Below are 19,246 nucleotides of genomic sequence, written 5' to 3'. Positions count from 1 at the left end.
TACTTGTCATAAAAATAGGTTCAGATAAGAATTGTATAAATAAATTCTTTATCAATTCAGGCCCAGGGCTTTATGGACCCTCTCCTTCAAAGCTGGCAACAGATTCCCATCATCCCCTGTCATCTCTTTATGGCTGTGCTGAGTGTTTATGGAAGAATCTATAATCAGAGAATGAAATTCCGTATGATTGCATAGGATGTTTATTCAAAATAAATTTTTCAACATTCACCGAAAGTTAATACCACATCACATTCAGAGGAACAACTAAAAAAAACTCTTCCCAAACATCAGTATAAATAGTAGTCCACACACGCCACCACAGTCCACAGGCCATCCTGAAAAAGCCAAGATGCTTATTAGTATATTTATTTATTTATTATATTGTCAGCTATCATTAACATGTTTTTGAACTTCACCAAAAAACAAAAATCATGATAAAAGTTTTGTTTATCATTACTGTTTATGGATAACACACCAGTGTTCTAGCTTAGACACTGACTCTACACTGCACACTGATACCATTAACCAGCAAAGAATGTTTATTATATAACATAAACGGATATCATTCATCTATCACATTTATATACATTAAATATTTGCACAAAATTACTTAATACACTCTTACCTCACAATCCAGTGATTATATCTTGAAACCAAGTGCCCTCATGCATTCCTTGTGAGCCTCAATAAGACCTGTGCAGCTTTCTTCACCCTTCTCGATTATACTGGGGAAATAAAAACAACTCACATCAACCTGACTTTTTATATTCAGTTAGAAGTTTTCAAGTATCAAACTTAGTGACATGCAAATTCATCAAAGCTTAACTATAAATGTCCGGTATGAAGGCACTCAGTAAGTCAGATGATCAATACAGGTTACTATTATTATTCCTTTAATTTAAACGATCGATATTATAACGTGGCCTTACTGAGCAACAGAAGCATGTGAGAACATAAACACCAGGTAATCAAGAGGTATTACTGTTATTGCAGTTTCCTTTAGATAAAATACAAACTTTTATAACACACACACACATAATCATGAGTAATTATGCATCAGTGTGACTGGAATTTGACAGGTCAGTTGTTTCTTTTTAAAAAGCCTGAGGTAAATGTGATGAGAAGCAGCCACACCATGGCTCACACACAGCTGGCAACATTTTGCAAGAGCAAGCTATTAGTAGTATAAACACAACAAGGGTGTAGAAGATGAGTTTTCCTGTTATTACTTCTGTTGCCCCTGAATGGCCCTCTGTAGTCCCATTTATCCAATGGTAACCAACTGCCTTTTGCAAAGGAAAAAACCATGAGTTGGGTATTACTAAAACTCTTCCATATTTCATCTCGAGCTTTAGTTAACAACAGACCTTATTTCAGGGATTTTAACCAAACACCCATTGACATCAGGAAAGTGAAACCAGAAGTGTTTTAATGCCCTCATTTCCGGGTTTTAAGACTAATTCCTGTGACACTGTACTTCCCTAAATCAACACCCCTGAATTACTATTCTATTACACAGTATTGTTGGGGCAACTATTATCAGCTCTGGAATAATATATAATACAAATGTTGATGTTATGTGCAAGCTCTCTTTACCAGGCATCCCGTGCTTTTTTAGTTTCAGGACACGCACAGCACGGCTTCAGTGGCTTCTTCTCCTCGGCAGCTGTGGGCTCCACACTTGCAGCAGCTAAGCTCGACATCGTCCTTGAAGATCAAGTCAAGTCAAATCAAGAGGCTTTTATTATCATTACAACCATATATAGCTGTTGCAGCGCACAGTGAAATGAGACGTTTCTCCAGGACCAGGTGCTACATAAAACAAAGACAGAGCTTTGAGGACTTAGTAAGCAAGTCTTAGCCACATAAAGTGCATCTGACAGACAGTAAAGGACAAAAGACAAAAAGACAGACAGACAGACAGTACAGGACAAAAGACAGAGCAGGACAAAAGACAGAAAGACAGAAATATAGTGCAGGACAAGAGACAGAAAGACTGTGCAGGACAAAATACAGAAAGACAGATTTGGAAAAAGTGCAGGACAAAAGACAGAAAGACAGAGCAGGACAAAAGACAGAAAGATAGAGCAGGACAAAAAGACAGAAATACAGTGCAGGACAAAAAGACAGAAATACAGCGCAGGACAAAAAGACAGAAATACAGCGCAGGACAAAAAGACAGAAATACAGCGCAGGACAAAAAGACAGAAATACAGCGCAGGACAAAAAGACAGAAATACAGCGCAGGACAAAAGACAGAAAGACAGCGCAGGACAAAAGACAGAAAGACAGCGCAGGACAAAAGACAGAAAGACAGCGCAGGACAAAAGACAGAAAGACAGTGCAGGACAAAAGACAGAAAGACAGTGCAGGTCAAAAGAAAAAGACAGACAGACAGTGCAGGACAAAAGACAGAAAGACAGTGCAGGACAAAAGACAGAAAGACAGTGCAGGACAAAAGACAGAAAGACAGTGCAGGTCAAAAGAAAAAGACAGACAGACAGTGCAGGATAAAAGACAGCTGCAACAACACAACTCCTCTTACTGATGTTATGTAGCTAAAAGAATTGCTAATGTACAGTAAAACCAGTCAACCCACATAATTAACCAATAATTCAATCAATTAATTTCCTCATAAAATAGTAAATATACTTAAGTATGGTCATAATTATCAACATATGAAAGTGCGCATGCGCATGACCCTTAATTTCACTAAGGTCAACGATACCAGTACATAACATTAATACCATGACGCTTTTCTGTTCCCCAAACAGTAAACAAGCACGTTTATCTACAGTTAGTCAGCTTTAATCACCAGCCCACATGTGAATTTTAAGATAATTATGTTTCTAACCTTTTGATTACAACATTGTGGCTAATGATAGCTAGAGAGCTAACAACTGTTTAGAATATAAAAGGAAGTTACACAGGCTACTATTTCTGTTTCCTGCAAAATAACTGCTTAATAAAATCAGTTTTGCGATTATTAAGAATTATCAGCACCAAGAGTTAAAATCGCTGCTAACTTACACAACCAGTAGTTATATTTACGTGCCCTTGGTTGTACAGCGTGCTGGTGACTAGTAGGAGGAACACAGGAGTGATATAATCTCTTTATCAAAATAAAAGTCTTCTTTATTGATGTTACAATAAAATAGTCAATTTTAACTGAAAACTAGTTTTCTCAAAGATGATATTCTAAAATTAATAAAATTGAAAAACAAAAAATAAACATATACAGGAAGCTAGTCTTGGTTGGGTTAAATATATAGTATAAACAAGCTTGCTTAAATTATAGTGAATTAAAGATCTTAAACGTTTGATTTGATTTTTGTCTAAGGAAGACTGGACTGAGGCAGTATGATGAGTCTATATAATAAATAAAACTTTATATTTTACCAAAAAGATACATATATGGATATTAAATGAAGTGATTATTACCATGTGATTTATTATACACTATTTGGCCAAAGAGTGTCTGGGTCACTTTATAGCCTCAAATTCTTGTTCCTGGCTGACAGGAGTGGAATCTGATGTGGTCTTCTGTAAACCAGCTCAAGGTTTGATGTTTTATGCATACTTAGAGGCTCTTCTGCCCGCCAAGGTTGTAAAGAGTGTTTCTTTTTTATTATGGACTTCCTGCCAACTCAAACTAAATCTTATCTGATTAGGGTTGCAAAATTCTAGGATTTTTCATGGCTGGAAACTTTCCATGGGAGTTAAAGGGAATTAATAGGTTTAAAAGGAAATTTACAAAATTGCAGGTTGGCCTATAACAGGGAACATAAATGTAGTTGAAAAAAGCAATCTTGCAGGATGATCTAAGTTTATTTAGCAAATACTAAAATGTGTTTATACAATAGCTGTTATGCTCTTTCCTCTGTCTGCTCTGCTAGCCAGTTTTTCTGTTATTTTACAGAAGTACAGTAGGCTACTGTTCAACGGTTTGGACATATTACTATTTTAATGTTTTTGAAAGATTTTTTTTTTCTCTTGCTCTTCAGGGAGTCTCTTGCTCATCAAGCCTGCATTTGATCAAAAGTACATTACAAACTGTGAAATATTGTTGTGAAATATTATTATTTCAATGGCTTTCTGATTTAATATACTATAAAATATAATATATGTCTATGATGCAAAGCTGAATTTTCATCAGCCTTTACATCAATCTTCAGTGTCACATGATCCTTCAGAAATCATTTTAATATGCTGATTTCTCACCAATTTCATAGTTGTTGTGCTCCTTTTTTTATATACAATTTTTTATAACCTGTTATTTTTTTCAAGATTCTTTGCTTAATATGTTAAACTTTATTCACATAAATATTTCACAATATTACTGTTTTTTTTTTTTATCATGATCAAATAAATCAGGCTTAAATGAGCATAAGATACTTCTTTTAGCAGTTTATTAGTTAATTAGTTTATTTTAGCAAGCATGCTGATTGAGGAGTATTTATTCATCTAGCCTATTTCTATTCATTTGCATCAATTGTAAAATGTTTATTTATTCCAAAATATTCCAATTGTTCAACTAATTATTTATATATCTGTGCATTGCATTACAAAAAAAATAGTATTTTTTTTTACAATTTTATTCTATAGAACTATGCCATGCACACCAGTTCATGTGTGGATACATTTCACCTCAGCTGGTGTTGTCAAAATGTAATTTTAAAAAAATCTGTATGGGATTACATGCATGTCAGTTTATGTCCAAACAAAATGTTTATATTTATGCTTTTATATAGGGGGGCACGGTGGCTTAGTGGTTAGCACGTTTGCTTCACCTCCAGGGTTGGGGGTTCGATTCCCGCCTCCGCCTTGTGTGTGTGGAGTTTGCATGTTCTCCCCGTGCCTCGGGGGTTTCCTCCGGGTACTCCGGTTTCCTCCCCCGATCCAAAGACATGCATGGTAGGTTGATTGGCATCTGTGTGAGTGCGTGAGTGAATGAGAGAGTGTGTGCCCTGCGATGGGTTGGCACTCCGTTCAGGGTGTATCCTGCCTTGATGCCCAAAGACGCCCGAGATAGGCACAGGCTCCCCGTGACCCGAGATAGAATCGGATAAGCGGTAGTGAATGAATGCTTTTATATGATACAGTTAATGTACATTTCACAAAATTTCTAATTAATTCCTATAAAATCCCATAGATTTCCAACTACATCTGTTGCCTCTTATTAACAAAGTGTATCAGCCTGTGTGTGTGTGTGTGTGTGTGTGTGTGTGTGTGTGTGTGTGTGTGTGTGTGTGTGTGTGTGTGTGTGTATTGCAGTCTGCAATATGGACTACAGGGTGCATTTTATGTTAAAACTTTGCTAGTATATAATGTTAAATACTCCACTATTATATGTAATAATTGGTAGATTTAATTTGAGATAGTATCCCTTATATCCTTTGTAATACTTTTATCAGCGATAAAGCAATTTGCACTTCCGTCAACAACCGGAAGTTAGCGCCAAATTTTAAAATTGTATGGCGGTTCTGTGCGTTCATTTACTATACTCCAAACGTATGTAAATTTACGCTATATATTTTTTTTAAATATGTAATATAGTAGAATACTGTGATAAGTGTAAATGAACTGAATGCATATTTGTGCGCCTTTATGTGTTACGTAGTAAGTTGAGTAGTTTTGCTAACAGTTGCTAGGAGACGGTCTGGTGCTAATGTAGCTCGCGTTGCTGTGTTGGAGATTTACTTTTGTTATGTGTTTCTTTCCATACAAACTTCTCCAGAATAGTTTCCATGGATACGTCGACACGCTTTTTCGCCAAGTTGCGGAAACTGGCAGTGAACTTAGACACAGAAAGATCCAATCTAGAACACGCTGCGAGTCAAAACCTGGACCAGGACGATGGTACCTCATATTAATTCTCCTTTCTTGGCTTAAATTAGACTAGAGAAGGGAAAACACTTAAACGTGCATGACACCCCTACTCCAGGATCAGGGTTGGGAATATGTGATGTGGACTAATTGTGGTTTATTAGTATTATGTCTTGATGTACATAGTTATAAGAGCTTGAGAAAAGCTTAGAGGTTAGCAAATTTCCCTCACACATGCAGGGTTGAGAGTTTGCATTTACTTCTGGGGTTTCCTCCAAGTACTCCAGCTTCATGCATCTCTAAATTGTTTGTAGTGTGTTTGGTGTGTGTGATTGGGCCCTGTTATGGTTAGCACTATGTCCAAAGCATCCCCCACCTTTTAACCAGAGTCCTCTGGGATAGCCTTCAGGTTCCCATGACCCTTTTGATTTGCTGCCTTGTTTAGATGAAACAGAAAGTGGTGCAGTCCAAGCGCTCCACAAGCTCCATTCTGAAGTTAGAAGCTTTAAGGTAAGTAGCTGTCTCTTGCTGGTTATATTTTAGCCTGTTCAGCTCTCTGCCTCCTTCGGTGACTGACATGATTCAAACATAATTTGCAGAAACAGGTCCAAAGCCAAGTGGCCTCTCAGGAGGATGGGAGTACTGAGCTGAGGAGCTTCATTAAAGCCTGCATGGTGCTGAAACAGCGGACTACAGAGGACATTGAAAGAATTCAGAGACACTGTGAAAAATATGGCTACAAACCAGAGAAAGCCTCCCTGAAGCCAGGTGTACATTTGATAGTATTTTAGTATAATAGCTATAATGGTAACCCTTTGAGTGAAACCTTTGTATTATTATTCATTATGATCAATGTTCTTAAATACTCCTGCTATATATGTGCGCATTCTAGCTAATATCTAATCTGTTGCTTTGAACATTTTGCAGAACTGTGTTCAACAATAGAAAAGGAAAACTTATATCATTTGTGTGTTGTATGTATCAGGTACAGCAGTGCATAATTAGTCTTAATTAACCTCTAGCTGTTGTTTGTTGCTCAGTTTCTGATTATAGATCCTAAGACTGCTCTTGGCTGGATATTTTTTCTTCTTGTTTTATGTTTTGTATTATTTATGGATATTTTTCCTCATCCTAACAGCTGAATGTTTATAATTCCATCAGCAATGCCAGACGGAACCATGCTTCCAAATGAGCACACATGGTTAAAGAAGAGAAAAGTTTAAAATGTATTATAATGCATGCGCTATTCCTTTTATATTCATGTTTCTGTCCAGATTCACAAAGGGTGCCAATGCTCATAAAGGGCACTCGCTAAATCCACCATATGTTAAACATCCTTGAAATCATGGCAACAGTGTGTAGGTGCACTTTTTAAACCTGCAACCAAGTGTATAATTCCTGCACATGTTTATTTGCTTTCGTTTTCTAGAAGTAAATTGCAAAGCTGAAGCAGATGCAAGGTCTGTAGATGATAAGCCGGAGGGAGACGCATTTGAGGAGATTGCAGGAGATGGAGAGCTGGTTGAAGCTCCAGAGTGTGAAACACCTGAGAGGATGCCACCACAAGCTGTTGACCCAATGCGCACTCCGCAGCTCTCGGATTTCGGCTTGTCTGCGCTTCACCTGCAGATGCTCGGCAATCCGGATAGCTCTCAAAACGTAGCCCGTGTTCCAGCTGTGGCTCTCACACCACCATCTCTTCTCATGACAACATGCGAAGTCCAGCCAAAGACACCCAAGTGCTCTCTGATTATGGACGAGGAGGCACTGACCCCTCGACTAGAAGACTTTGGCATCACAGAAAGCACAATGTGTTTTAATAACGATTTCACAATGGATCTGTTCCGCAAGAAACCACCCAAAGACAGACAGAATAACAGGTAGACCTCTTCAATTCCACATCTCCTAAAGAAATTTATGCATGTAGAATTATAAGTGAATTATTTGTGAACACCGAATGCTTTTTTTCAAGTGCTATTTGTCTGACATATGGCTGCATGCTGATGTGTGTGTTTTGTATCTTTTACAAGCACAACACAACAACTTGTTCTGAAAGAACCACCCAACCTGCCTGCTGCTCCATCTTGTGTCTCTCTTGGGAGGCTTTCTGGTGGTAAATATTTTATTCTTGTTTTATTTTGATTTTTAAATCAATTAATATTTTCCACATCATTTTATTATGATTCAGCTTTATCTATCAACTCATATCTTTACGCTACTTTGTGCTATTTCCCTGATATTGCCAGGATTGGCCAATTTTTAAAGAAAGTAATCTCTAAATTGGGTATTTAAAAAAACATTTTTTGATATAGTTCATATGTTTTTCTCTATTGTGAAAGATCAAGACTAGACTGTTTTTAGGCAGAAACAAACCCCTATAATGACCCTTAATTATTCCTGTGTTTGTTGGACAGACAGCATGGAGTCCCCTGAGCTGCCTGTATTTTCCACTCTGGAGATTAAGATGAATAAACAACTGGGTCAGTCATGTTCTAACGGAGGGACGGATCTCAAATCCCCCTCTCGGCCGAGTGCTGCCACAGCTACACCAGAACTCCCTACGTTTGAGACACCTTATCTCAGCAAGCTCATCAGTGCCAGAAAGGTGTGTTGTGGATTTAAAGATTTGATCCTTGAACAGTGCAGATTGTGGGATTAGAAGCATGCTGTACAGGTTAGATATGGATGAATTTGTTTGTTTATCACAATCAAGATAGTAAATCCACTGACCACTGTTCCTCTTCAGGAGACCAAAAAGAATGAAGATGAACGTCTCACAGGCTCTCTGAATAGCACATCCTACCCTGAGGAAGAAAGGTCACAAATGCCAGTCAGCCTTTCTCACACGGAGGAGCACACACCCGAAATGCCAAGACTGCAGTCTTTTTTTAGCAGCACTTTACCTTGTGTAAGTAGCTACACCCCTGTTAAGATATTATGCTAAACACAATAGATGCCTAATTTAAACCTGATGTACCGCATGTCTGCTTTGTGGAGTAAAGATAGGGACTGGTAATCGATCAGCTGTGACTGATCCTCAAGTTCCAGTGCTGCAAGCTGATGAACACACTCAAGACTGGTGTCTGGCCACGCCACGCATTCGCATGGAGTTTGATGTCGAGCCACGCACACCTGAGATGCCGGATATGAGCTCCATCACACAGGATATCTTTAAAGTGAGCTGATCTTGGATCAAAATAAACAGCCACATTTGTCCTAGTTATAGGCTCAATAGGCACATCTGAGTGTTTCAAAAACAAAATTACACAAAGTTTAGTCTAGCTGAATTGCATACGAGCAGTTTAAATAGTTTCCAAGATTTTTTTACACAACTTACTAAGGCTAAAAGCTTTAATAGCGAATACATAATGAATCTCAAAGTGATAGTGGCTGACTTTATGCAGTTTAAAGCAATTTGAATCATTGACTGAGCTTCAGTGGATCTTGCCTGCATGTAAGCTAATGTTTATTTTCTTTACTATTGTAGCTTGTTGCTCAGGCTAATAATAAACTACCCACCACTACATCGGCACACACAAGCTCAAAGGCTAGTTTGAACACACTGGCCCCTGGAAAGGAGAACAGGTAGGACTGTTATTGAGTATTATTCACATACAAACATTTTACATGACAGTTTGTAGTTATGAGTTGCATACAGCGTGTTGGTGTGATTGAACATTTTCAGTGGATTTTTGGAAATGCTTGGTTTTGCTGATTTTTTTTTTTATTTATTTTTTTTTTGTGGAAAACTACTTAAATTGTAAGCACAGGATTCTTCTTTTAAACTCATGCATATGCCCGTATTTGCTATGATGCTCATGTTCAATTCATATGAACCGAAGAAGGCTTTGGCTGAACATGCACTGTGATGATGTCACATGATGCGTCTTGGACCAAAGTTGCAATCATTTTTGAAAACTTGCACCATCTCTGAATCAAACGGAATTGGCTTGATTTTGTTTTAAATTTTGTGATCACAAACTCCTGGGCAGACCAATTATTTTGTAGACTCAATTGACACAACCTCCTCGTTTCTTCTTCTGTTTGACCGGTCATGACAGAACTCAGGGTATCGCTCAAATATCTGAAAAAGAGCTTCATGGACTGGCCTCTTACATGAAACAGATTCCCCTCACCAGTCTCAACTTAGCACTCAACAAAATCAACCAAGTACTGGAGGAGCGTCACACAGGTCAGTAGAGCCTCAGCATTCCACAGCTTATTCCTGCCAGGAAGTTTTAGTATTAAAAGTGTCTTCCCTGATAGGCGCTGAGACGAACTCTGAAGAATTTCATATGGAGGAGTTGAGGAAGATCTTGGACGTTGGGCCTCAGGCTCCCTTATACATCTTGTGCCTTGTTGAGCTGAAAAGGTTGGAGAATGTGCAGGGATTTGGAAGAAATGCAAGTTTTAAAGTCCTAACCAAGACATAAAAAGACTCGTTGTTTTCTTTACAAAACATTGTATATACATAAAGATTTTTTTTTTGCTGACGTGCTTGTACTAGCATGCTTCGTCACATAAACAGAATATGATGCAGAAATCTTCAGACACCTCGTTCAAGTATTTCTCTGTTTTAGTTTTTGTTTACATGAAGCAAGTGTATATTGTGCTGATAAAATATTTGTATGTGTAGTTTTTGCTCCCTTTAGGTTCCATGTACACATTTAATTTCTATTTAAGAATCACCTATATTTACATGAACAATAGGTTTCTATTAGAAGAAGCCTTTGCCACATCACACATACATTACAGCACAGGAAAATTCTTTCTTTGCATATCCTGACTTTGGAAGTCTACATTCTCTGTCACTTATAAATAACACCATTCCCTTTCTGTAGCTGAAGATTCTCCAGCATTGTCCATATTTCTCCAGCATTGTCAGGAACTTAAAAAAGATAACCTGATGCCCATATGCATTTCACACTGGTGCCTTTTGTTTATTTCTTTATTTTTGCTGTATTCCAACAATCACTGGTGCATTTTCTCACACAGGTTTTTTATGTTTGTTTTTGCTGGGTTAAAGCGGTAGAAAATGAATGAATTAATAAAAAGTTTGTTCTCTTTTCGTCATGGTGGCTAGTGAGCATGTTAATTTAATGGTTAAGGTGTTGGGCTGTTGATCAGAAGGTTGTGAGTTCTAATCCCACGTCCACGCCATTCATTTGGCAGGTGGAGCACATTACCGCCATCCAGTGGTTTGATCATAGGAGTTGGATTACACATGCGAAAGACGTTAGGTGCCCAGATCAGGTAAAAGAGGATAATGCGCGTGCATTGCGTGTTACTGTGAGAATCAATCCTCCGCGCATGTGCATGAAATTTCATTCCAGTGTGATTACAATATATCAAATTTAATGCATATTGAAACCCACCTAATATTTATGGATATCCACACTTCGATTTTTCCTGTCATTAAAACAAAATAGATACTCTATTGTTTTATTAAAAATAAGAAAATGTAGAAATTAGAAATATTGCCAAGCTAAGAAACATTCTATCTGTATCTGATGCTGAGAAGCTAGTTCATGCATTCATGACCTCTAGACTGGACTATTGTAATGCATTACTAGGTGGTTGTCCTGCATCTTTAATAAATAGGCTACAATTAGTGCAAAATGCAGCTGCCAGAGTTCTTACTAGGACAAGAAAGTATGACCATATAACGCCAATTTTATCATCTTTACACTGGATACCTGTTAAGTTTAGAATTGAGTACAAACTGCTTCTACTTACATACAAGGCTCTTAATGGTTTAGCTCCCGTGTATGTAACAAGCCTTCTAATACGTTACAATCCTTCATGCTCTCTGAGATCACAAAACTCAGGACTTCTGGTAGTTACCAGAATATCTAAGTCTACTAAAGGTGGTAGAGCTTTTCTAATTTAGCTCCCAAACTTTGAAATAGTCTTCCTGATAGTGTTCGGGGCTCAGACACACTTTCCCAGTTTAAATGTAAATTAAAAACTTATCATTTTAGTCAGGCGTACACATGATACTTCCCCATAATCTTGTGCTCTTATATATCTGAACAAATGCACATTATCATCTAGCGCTTGCTAATATTATGAACAGCAGTTACGTTAAAACCCTCTCCACTGCTTCTCTCTTTCTACCCATCACGAGGCATCCAGAAATTGTACCATCTCCGATTGTCTTCCGTGCGATGAAGATTTTGGACCTCCACTGAGATGAGGGCGACTCTGTGTGGATCCTGAGACATCTAGAGATTTATCAGCTCCAGTTAGACTCAGCTATACTAAAGAGGAGATACCAACTCCATGTGGTCTTAGAGGACAACAATCTCCTCATCAATACAACATTTATCAGACTGTATATTTATAATCACACCTTGAGTGTCACTCATATGAGGATGAGGTTCCGCTTTGAGTCCTTTGGTTCCTCTGAAGGTTTCTTCCTTCACTATTCAAGGGAGTTTTCCCTTGCACTGCTCCCAGAGTCACCTCAGACTTGCTCAATGGGGATAAATGCAAACACCTTCAAATAGATATCTAATATTAATCTTGAATTTTGTATTATATTACTCTTTATAACAACCTTTTGTTCTATGTTTATGTTCTGTAAAGCTGCTTTGAGACGATGTCAATTGTAAAAAGCGCTATACAAAATACATTTGAATTGAATGTTATAATAGGATGATTTGATAAGGTAGGGCAGATTGTCCAAAGCACCAGCTCTCAAAGACTCATCAGTAATTGCATGTACTTTTTAGATAAAAGTACTACTACTTGCATTAATTACTATTTAATTACTTTATAAAGTGGAAGTTCACTAAGTTCAAATGTTTAAAGAAACACACAATGTTAGAATAAATCTAAAATTAATTGAGAAAAAGAGAGAGACCAAAGGCTGGTAAAAACTGGTACATTTTTATTCTAAGGTTTGGTCCATAATGTTTGATATTTTAGTTTTGTAAAAAAAAGTCTAAAGTGTAATATTGCTTGGTTACATACAGACCTATAAATGCATTAAGCAAAAACAAAAAGGGGTCAGCTTATAGAAGGAATGTTCAAAAGAGCTGTGGTGCCATCTCAGATCATCTGGTGTGACTCCAAATGTGAAAAGGTTTGCCACAGTTTACAGGCACAAAATTTCACCCTCTCTTTACTGTTATCTGGAAAAACAAGCCTTGGTGAAATGATGTATTGCTGTCAGAAAGCTGGTGTTGTGCTCAGAGGGATGTCTGTGATCCATAAGTGTTCCATAAGATTATATAGTTTGTGGCTGACACCGATGAATACTGAAGCAATCTGAAAAATTGTGCCATGTTCACTAATGGTTAAAACCAAATAACATGGATGTGTCTCAATCAGCTGCTATTTTAAGGGGTCTCTTTATAAATCAGAAAATCCCTCTAGTACAGTGGAACATTGATTCCATTAAAAAAAATTATTTAAAAAATCCCACAATGCACCACAATCCAAAAAATTCACCTAATCAATGCTCCCAATGTTCCTTTACTTGGAATAACTGAATATATTTAAAAGCTTTTTAGCTGGAAAAAAAAGGTGGACAAACGAAACCAATGTTTTTACGCAATATAATCTATTCCAGATTTCAACAAGCAAACAATGTTTTGTATGAAAAAAAACGATTTATTCAGCAAAACACCATGTACACTGTGGTAAATGAAGGTAGTAACAGCCTTAAAATTCTGATTAAATCTGGTACTAACTAATAGGAAACAAATATCAAAGAAAATTATGCAAAAAAAAAAAAAAAAAGATAAACTGAACTGTCAGCAGAAGATCAGTATGGTCTCATGCGCCCTTGTATTGGAGGCGCACGGTTTGGGGGTGTGATGGCTATGTCCAGGTAATCCCCAATCTGAAAGCGCTGAGACTGCAAAGTCATGGAGTCATCTGCTCCCTTCCGACCCGACACAGTGTTTCCGATCTCCTTAACTCTACAGCAAAAAAAAAAACAAAAACATATGAGACGATCAAGGAAAAGTGATCACACATGCACAGGTCAATTATGACAATTGCAGACCACCTCATTTACCTGTACACCTGCCGTTTTGGGTCTGGGTATACAATGGCAAAGGCAAAATGTGTCCCTTTCTTTCTAGCCTCAGGATAAACTTCTTTCACTAGGCTGGTAAGTTCTTTAAGGGTGGCATCCATCCTGTCACATAAAAAACAACAACATATAAACATATTTCCAGTTTAGATAAGAGCTGAACATCATGTAATACAAATTGTGGAAACAAAGTGCAGTCATTGTATCAACTTAATTTCCCAAAATAAGGAATTCCTTTATTATGCATTTGAATTATGGAATTATGTAAGATTCTTAATTGTACAGAAACATCTCAATGAACTGTAACAACCATAATCCACTAATCTCAACCTCTTTCACATTGGGAAACATAAGTGATTATAAATCTATTTAGTCTTACTAAGAAGTTATAGAATGTTAAATATCAAACCTATATACCTAGAATTTGAGCTGTTATGAGTTACTGCATTTCAGCATTGCCCAACAACACCGCCACCCGCCACCCGCCAGACAGATCCACTCCCTCTCACACACACACACACACACACACAGACAGACCCACTCCCTCTCACACGCACACACACACACAGACAGACCCACTCCATCTCACACGCGCGCACACACACACAGACAGACCCACTCCATCTCACACGCGCGCGCACACACACACAGACAGACCCACTCCCTCTCACACGCACACACACACAGACAGACCCACTCCCTCTCACACGCACACACACACAGACAGACCCACTCCCTCTCACACGCACAAACAGACCCACTCCCTCTCACACGCACACACACACAGACAGACCCACTCCCTCTCACACGCACACACAGACAGACCCACTCCCTCTCACACGCACACACAGACAGACCCACTCCCTCTCACACGCGCACACACACACACACAGACCCACTCCATCTCACACGCGCACACACACACACACACAGACCCACTCCATCTCACACGCGCACACACACACACACAGACAGACCCACTCCATCTCACACGCGCACACACACACACACACAGACCCACTCCATCTCACACGCGCACACACACACACAGACCCACTCCATCTCACACGCGCACACACACACACAGACCCACTCCATCTCACACGCGCACACACACACACACAGACCCACTCCATCTCACACGCGCACACACACACACACAGACCCACTCCATCTCACACGCGCACACACACACACAGACAGACCCACTCCATCTCACACGCACACACACACCCACTCCATCTCACACGCGCGCACACACACACACACAGACCCACTCCATCTCACACGCGCACACACACACAGACAGACCCACTCCATCTCACACGCACACACAGACCCACTCCATCTCACACGCACACACAGACCCACTCCATCTCACACGCACACACAGACCCACTCCATCTCACACACAGACCCACTCCATCTCACACGCACACACAGACCCACTCCATCTCACACGCACACACAGACCCACTCCATCTCACACGCACACACAGACCCACTCCATCTCACACGCACACACAGACCCACTCCCTCTCTCACACACACACACAGACCCACTCCATCTCACACGCACACACAGACCCACTCCATCTCACACGCACACACAGACCCACTCCCTCTCTCACACACAGACCCACTCCGTTGTTAGAACCATTTTTAAATCAGCCGCGTTTGGATGCCAATGTAGGTTCGCAAAGCCATGAGCATTAATAGTAAAGCAACATCCGCCATTGTTGCTGTGTTTGTCGCTGCAGCATAACGTTGTAAACAGTGACGTGACTTGGCTCTGTGATGGCTCTCTAGCCCATGGAAAGGAAAACCGGTTCTTTCCGGTGGAAAAGGGGGGCATACGTTAATTCGTAGAGACAGAACCAAATGTTTATTTACCAAGTGTAAATCTGAAGCTCGCTCGACGGCACATTCCCTCGGGAAAACTCGTCCATTCGATGGTGTCTCCCGTTATTAGTAGTGAAAACTCTGAGAAGCAGCGGACATGTCTGCAGCAACAACAACAAACACGATTAGCACCATCGATAGCAGCTCTCTGGAGTGTACTGGTCGTCTCAATTACCCCAAACAAGAAAATAGGTTATAAAAAAAACCCAATATACATATATTTACTCCAAATAAAAGTACTGTATATTTTGATCAGAAAAGTAATACACGTTTACCAAGGCAGCGGTAATGAGGCGTTTGCGTGTTAGCTCTTTTAGCTAATTTAGCTACTAGCCTACAAACAAGCACACGGCTATAGCATGTCTAGCTAACAAGCTAATTTCATATCCAAAAGTATTTGCCAGCGTACCTTTTCCCTATCAACCGGCTTCTCTGGTTCTTTCTTGATTTCCTCTTGCGTAACTCTGGATTCCACCGCCATCGCGTCCTCCTTTTCCACTAAAACACAAAAAAACAACCGAAAACTAGACTAAATGGCGTCCGAGCAGAATCCTAACCTCTGAGCACTAGGCGCTTCGAGATGACATCACACGTGGTAACGTTTTCCTGACAAACCAGCGTTTAGTAAACGACACGCGCAGATGACGCCAACTTCAGACGTCTGCAGTAAACCGGCTGAGTTTTAAACGGCTGCCCAGTGGACACGTAGTGAACTACACGACCCGTTATATCCCCACCGTATGTAGTGCACTATGTAGGGAATAAAAAAGGAATTAGACATTCCGCCTAGAGTGGTACCCAAACCCATCGCCAACACAGACATTTTGGGAGTCAGAATAATAAATATTCTCACTATATGAATACATGAACTGGTGTGTTTTTGTTGTGGTTAATATGGTTCACACGTGTGTGGTGGCAGGGTGTCGGAACAGGAGGACTCCCGGTACCGCGTTATCCTTCTACAGGTTTCCGCGTGATCCGGAAAGGAAGCAGCGCTGGATTGCTGCTGTGAATCGTAAGGGCTGGATGCCAAACGAGGGCAGCAGACTCTGCAGTAACCACTTCATTTCAGGTAGTCTATTGAAAGAAAGTTGTCTTAACATATGCTCCATCCGCAGGTGATGCTCAATCCACATGCATCCTTTCATACGTGCTCACGTGTAAGTAAATTCACGTGACAGGAGAAACGTGTTTCTTAGACATGGATTGTATTATATATTTATTTTGTCTTTGCGGGTTTTTTTTGTTATCTTGCTGATCATTTCCTTGTTTCATCACAGGTAAACAAGTGAAGAACCCTAGATCTCCAGACTACGTCCCTTCAGTGTTCACGTCTGCGATACTACCCTCAGATATTAAAGCTGCGCATGCATTTGAGCCATATGACAAACAAGAAGCACAAGTTGAGGCTGCAAATGCTTTACTTTTCCTCCAAGGGCAGGGACGTTTTAACGAAGGCCGTGTAAACGACCGATGTCAATGCGAGCCTGAAAGTGCATCCTCTTGTGTGAACAGTGATGATGAAAGAAAAGATGGTGAAGGGATGGAAGAAAGCGAAAATGAGAGCGAAGACGAAGAGCCCTCCGGAAACCACTTCGCGAAGTCTGTCGTTTACGAGGCCAAAGTAAATGCGCTGAAGAAAGAAAATATGAAACTGAAAGAGTCCTTAGAGAAGATGTCTCTAACTGAAGCTTCATTCAAGAATGATCCAGAAAAGGTTCAATTCTACACAGGATTGCCAAATTATTTTGTCTTTGAGACAGTAATGTGGCTTCTTGTGCCACATATGAAAGCGGACAAAAATGCAAAGCTTTCAAAGTTCCAGCAGTTACTTTTGACTTTAATGAGACTCAGGCTTGATCTTAGGAATCAGGACTTGGCTTATCGTTTCGGAGTTAAAGTTTCCACAGTAACTAGGACTGTTCATCGAATCATTAACCTAATGTTTACCATGCTGGTACCCACTGCTGTATTCTGGCCGTCCAGAGTGGAGCTCCGGAAAAACTTGCCCGAAGCTGTGAAGTGTACGCATCCAGACTGTGCTGTGATCATAGACTGCTTTTCAGTATCCCTCGAAAAAGCAGTTAGTATAGATACACATCGTCACGCTTTCAGAGCAACAAGAGAGATGACCACTCATTCATCACAGTCTGCGTTTGTCAGTGAACTCAAATACGTGATTGGTGTTGCCCCCCAGGGGGCGGTCATGTTCGTCTCCAGAGGAGCACCAGGCAACATTAGTGATAAGACTCTAGTTGAGAGTTGTGGTCTCCTTCATAAGCTCCTGCCTGGAGATGTGGTTCTGGCAGAACGTGATTTTGGCATTAAGGACCTGGTGGGTGCTCATAGAGCTGAGCTCATGGTCACTAACAGTGAACTTCACGAGATTGACCAGAGTAACAAGGACACGACAGATGAGGCTTCACTGGCTGCTACAGAAAGACTTCACGTGAATAAGCATGTGGAGCGGGTAATACAAATGGCCAAAAAGAGATATTCTATGCTGACTGGACCAGTAGAGAGTGCTTTCACAGTCATAGATCGAAGCACCAATGTGACCACTTTTGACAAGATGGTACAGGTTGCATGTGCCTTAAATAACCTGTGTATTTCTGCTGTTCCACTTGACTGACATGCATCCTAGAATATGAAAAACATCAGGAGGATACATTACAATACTCAAGGGATCACAATTAACAGGCTTTTATGCTTATGGGAACACATATAGTGTAACCATTCAAGTGTTCCTGTTCATAATGAGCCTCTGGTTTTATCCTGTGACACGATATGGAAAGGTGATGGCTGCACATTGCATGAAAAGCCTAACTTGTCATCTATCTAAACCACTACCTAAATATGAACCTTTAGCAGCTGGCACATGGAAAACCGTGACAATATGTATTCTCTAAATAGAAAATGTCCTGTAGTTTCTGCCAACAAAGTGAACCTAAGATTAAATCCAGCCACTGAATTTGTTTGCATTCATTTGTTATTTATTTGTGAAATATATTCAACTCATTTCTAGCTTTTTTTTGCAGTGCTGTTTTATTTGAATCATCCCAAAGACCTTAAGTGTAATCCAGAACTGATTTCATGCCTTCTTCAGGCATGTGGGATTTATCTGAATCCATGAGATTAAACGTTTTCATGTCCTTTTGCCTTATCGCAGTGGTTCTCTAAAGTGGGGTCTTTTATCATTGGCTAAGTTTGTAGTATAGTTTAGGTAATGTATTGAATGGGTTTCATCCAAACCTGAAAAGCGATGATTTTGACTTGGACCTAATGTGGTCTCTCACTGGAAAGTTCTTTGGCTAGAAAAAATATCCAAGATATGGTACATGTTGGATTGCGTTCATAAATTTAAATAAATCCCCTGTGTTATTTTAGGTCATCCAGGTTATCCAGTATTATCCAGTATGCTGCACAATTTATAGGCTACTTTTTAAAATCAAGCAAGTTTGTCTTATTGTGAGA

General features: G+C 39.7%; 4 protein-coding genes across 8 annotated transcripts; 2 read left to right on the top strand and 2 right to left on the bottom strand.

The window, feature by feature from the left end:
• Positions 1 to 182: 182 nt before the first annotated feature.
• Positions 183 to 3,129, bottom strand: LOC113654425 (cytochrome c oxidase copper chaperone). 2 transcript variants are annotated; one of them, XM_027164582.2, is made up of 4 exons: positions 3,031 to 3,129; positions 1,597 to 1,707; positions 626 to 725; positions 183 to 335 (listed from the first exon to the last, which is right to left on the bottom strand). In XM_027164582.2, exons 2-3 carry the CDS (start codon positions 1,701 to 1,703, stop codon positions 641 to 643), a joined length of 192 nt encoding a protein of 63 aa, XP_027020383.1. In that variant the 5' UTR covers positions 1,704 to 1,707; positions 3,031 to 3,129; the 3' UTR covers positions 183 to 335; positions 626 to 640. The 2 variants fall into 2 exon arrangements, with proteins under 2 accessions (XP_027020383.1, XP_047671080.1); XM_047815124.1 differs by having other exon boundaries at positions 1,597 to 1,812; positions 3,031 to 3,097.
• Positions 3,130 to 5,353: 2,224 nt separating this feature from the next.
• On the top strand, positions 5,354 to 10,899 carry ska3 (spindle and kinetochore associated complex subunit 3). 2 transcript variants are annotated; one of them, XM_047815488.1, is made up of 12 exons: positions 5,354 to 5,511; positions 5,738 to 5,859; positions 6,272 to 6,336; positions 6,426 to 6,594; positions 7,256 to 7,706; positions 7,857 to 7,939; positions 8,241 to 8,431; positions 8,573 to 8,734; positions 8,829 to 9,002; positions 9,314 to 9,411; positions 9,888 to 10,018; positions 10,093 to 10,899. In XM_047815488.1, the coding sequence occupies exons 2-12, from the start codon at positions 5,748 to 5,750 to the stop codon at positions 10,257 to 10,259; spliced, it is 1,803 nt and encodes a 600-aa protein (XP_047671444.1). In that variant the 5' UTR covers positions 5,354 to 5,511; positions 5,738 to 5,747; the 3' UTR covers positions 10,260 to 10,899. The 2 variants fall into 2 exon arrangements, with proteins under 2 accessions (XP_047671444.1, XP_047671443.1); XM_047815487.1 differs by having other exon boundaries at positions 5,392 to 5,511; positions 5,743 to 5,859.
• Positions 10,900 to 12,698: 1,799 nt separating this feature from the next.
• On the bottom strand, positions 12,699 to 16,396 carry sap18 (Sin3A-associated protein). The gene is made up of 4 exons (XM_027164881.2): positions 16,182 to 16,396; positions 15,764 to 15,873; positions 13,853 to 13,975; positions 12,699 to 13,754 (listed from the first exon to the last, which is right to left on the bottom strand). Exons 1-4 carry the CDS (start codon positions 16,251 to 16,253, stop codon positions 13,598 to 13,600), a joined length of 462 nt encoding a protein of 153 aa, XP_027020682.1. The 5' UTR covers positions 16,254 to 16,396; the 3' UTR covers positions 12,699 to 13,597.
• On the top strand, positions 16,373 to 18,796 carry LOC113654624. Of its 3 annotated transcripts, none has more exons than XM_047815393.1 (3): positions 16,373 to 16,510; positions 16,692 to 16,844; positions 17,053 to 18,796. In XM_047815393.1, the coding sequence occupies exons 2-3, from the start codon at positions 16,799 to 16,801 to the stop codon at positions 18,402 to 18,404; spliced, it is 1,398 nt and encodes a 465-aa protein (XP_047671349.1). In that variant the 5' UTR covers positions 16,373 to 16,510; positions 16,692 to 16,798; the 3' UTR covers positions 18,405 to 18,796. The 3 variants fall into 3 exon arrangements, with proteins under 3 accessions (XP_047671349.1, XP_027020680.1, XP_027020679.1); XM_027164879.2 differs by lacking the exon at positions 16,373 to 16,510 and adding an exon at positions 16,891 to 16,932 and having other exon boundaries at positions 16,543 to 16,787; XM_027164878.2 differs by lacking the exon at positions 16,373 to 16,510 and having other exon boundaries at positions 16,545 to 16,844.
• Positions 18,797 to 19,246: the final 450 nt, after the last annotated feature.

This window comes from Tachysurus fulvidraco, chromosome 6, assembly GCF_022655615.1.
Source record: "Tachysurus fulvidraco isolate hzauxx_2018 chromosome 6, HZAU_PFXX_2.0, whole genome shotgun sequence".
Taxonomy (NCBI): domain Eukaryota; kingdom Metazoa; phylum Chordata; class Actinopteri; order Siluriformes; family Bagridae; genus Tachysurus; species Tachysurus fulvidraco.
Note: the sequence above shows the minus strand (reverse complement) of the source record. Positions and strands in the feature narration are given on the sequence as shown.

Bases quoted from the DNA above. Each gene is read 5' to 3' on its own strand.
- ska3 (XM_047815487.1), top strand. From the start codon at position 5,475: ATGGCGGTTCTGTGCGTTCATTTACTATACTCCAAAC. The intron at 7,940-8,240 runs GTAAATATTTTA...TTTGTTGGACAG, and splicing joins TCTTGGGAGGCTTTCTGGTG to ACAGCATGGAGTCCCCTGAG. The intron at 9,003-9,313 runs GTGAGCTGATCT...TTACTATTGTAG, and splicing joins TCACACAGGATATCTTTAAA to CTTGTTGCTCAGGCTAATAA.
- sap18 (XM_027164881.2), bottom strand. From the start codon at position 16,253: ATGGCGGTGGAATCCAGAGTTACGCAAGAGGAAATCAAGAAAGAACCA. The intron at 13,976-15,763 runs GTAAATAAACAT...TTTATGTGACAG, and splicing joins GAGCTTCAGATTTACACTTG to GATGGATGCCACCCTTAAAG. The intron at 13,755-13,852 runs GTAAATGAGGTG...TTTTTGCTGTAG, and splicing joins CCAAAACGGCAGGTGTACAG to AGTTAAGGAGATCGGAAACA.
- LOC113654425 (XM_027164582.2), bottom strand. From the start codon at position 1,703: ATGTCGAGCTTAGCTGCTGCAAGTGTGGAGCCCACAGCTGCCGAGGAG. The intron at 726-1,596 runs GTAAAGAGAGCT...TTATTTCCCCAG, and splicing joins AAAAAAGCACGGGATGCCTG to TATAATCGAGAAGGGTGAAG.
- LOC113654624 (XM_027164878.2), top strand. From the start codon at position 16,637: ATGAACTGGTGTGTTTTTGTTGTGGTTAATATGGTTCACACGTGTGTG. The intron at 16,845-17,052 runs GTAGTCTATTGA...GTTTCATCACAG, and splicing joins CAGTAACCACTTCATTTCAG to GTAAACAAGTGAAGAACCCT.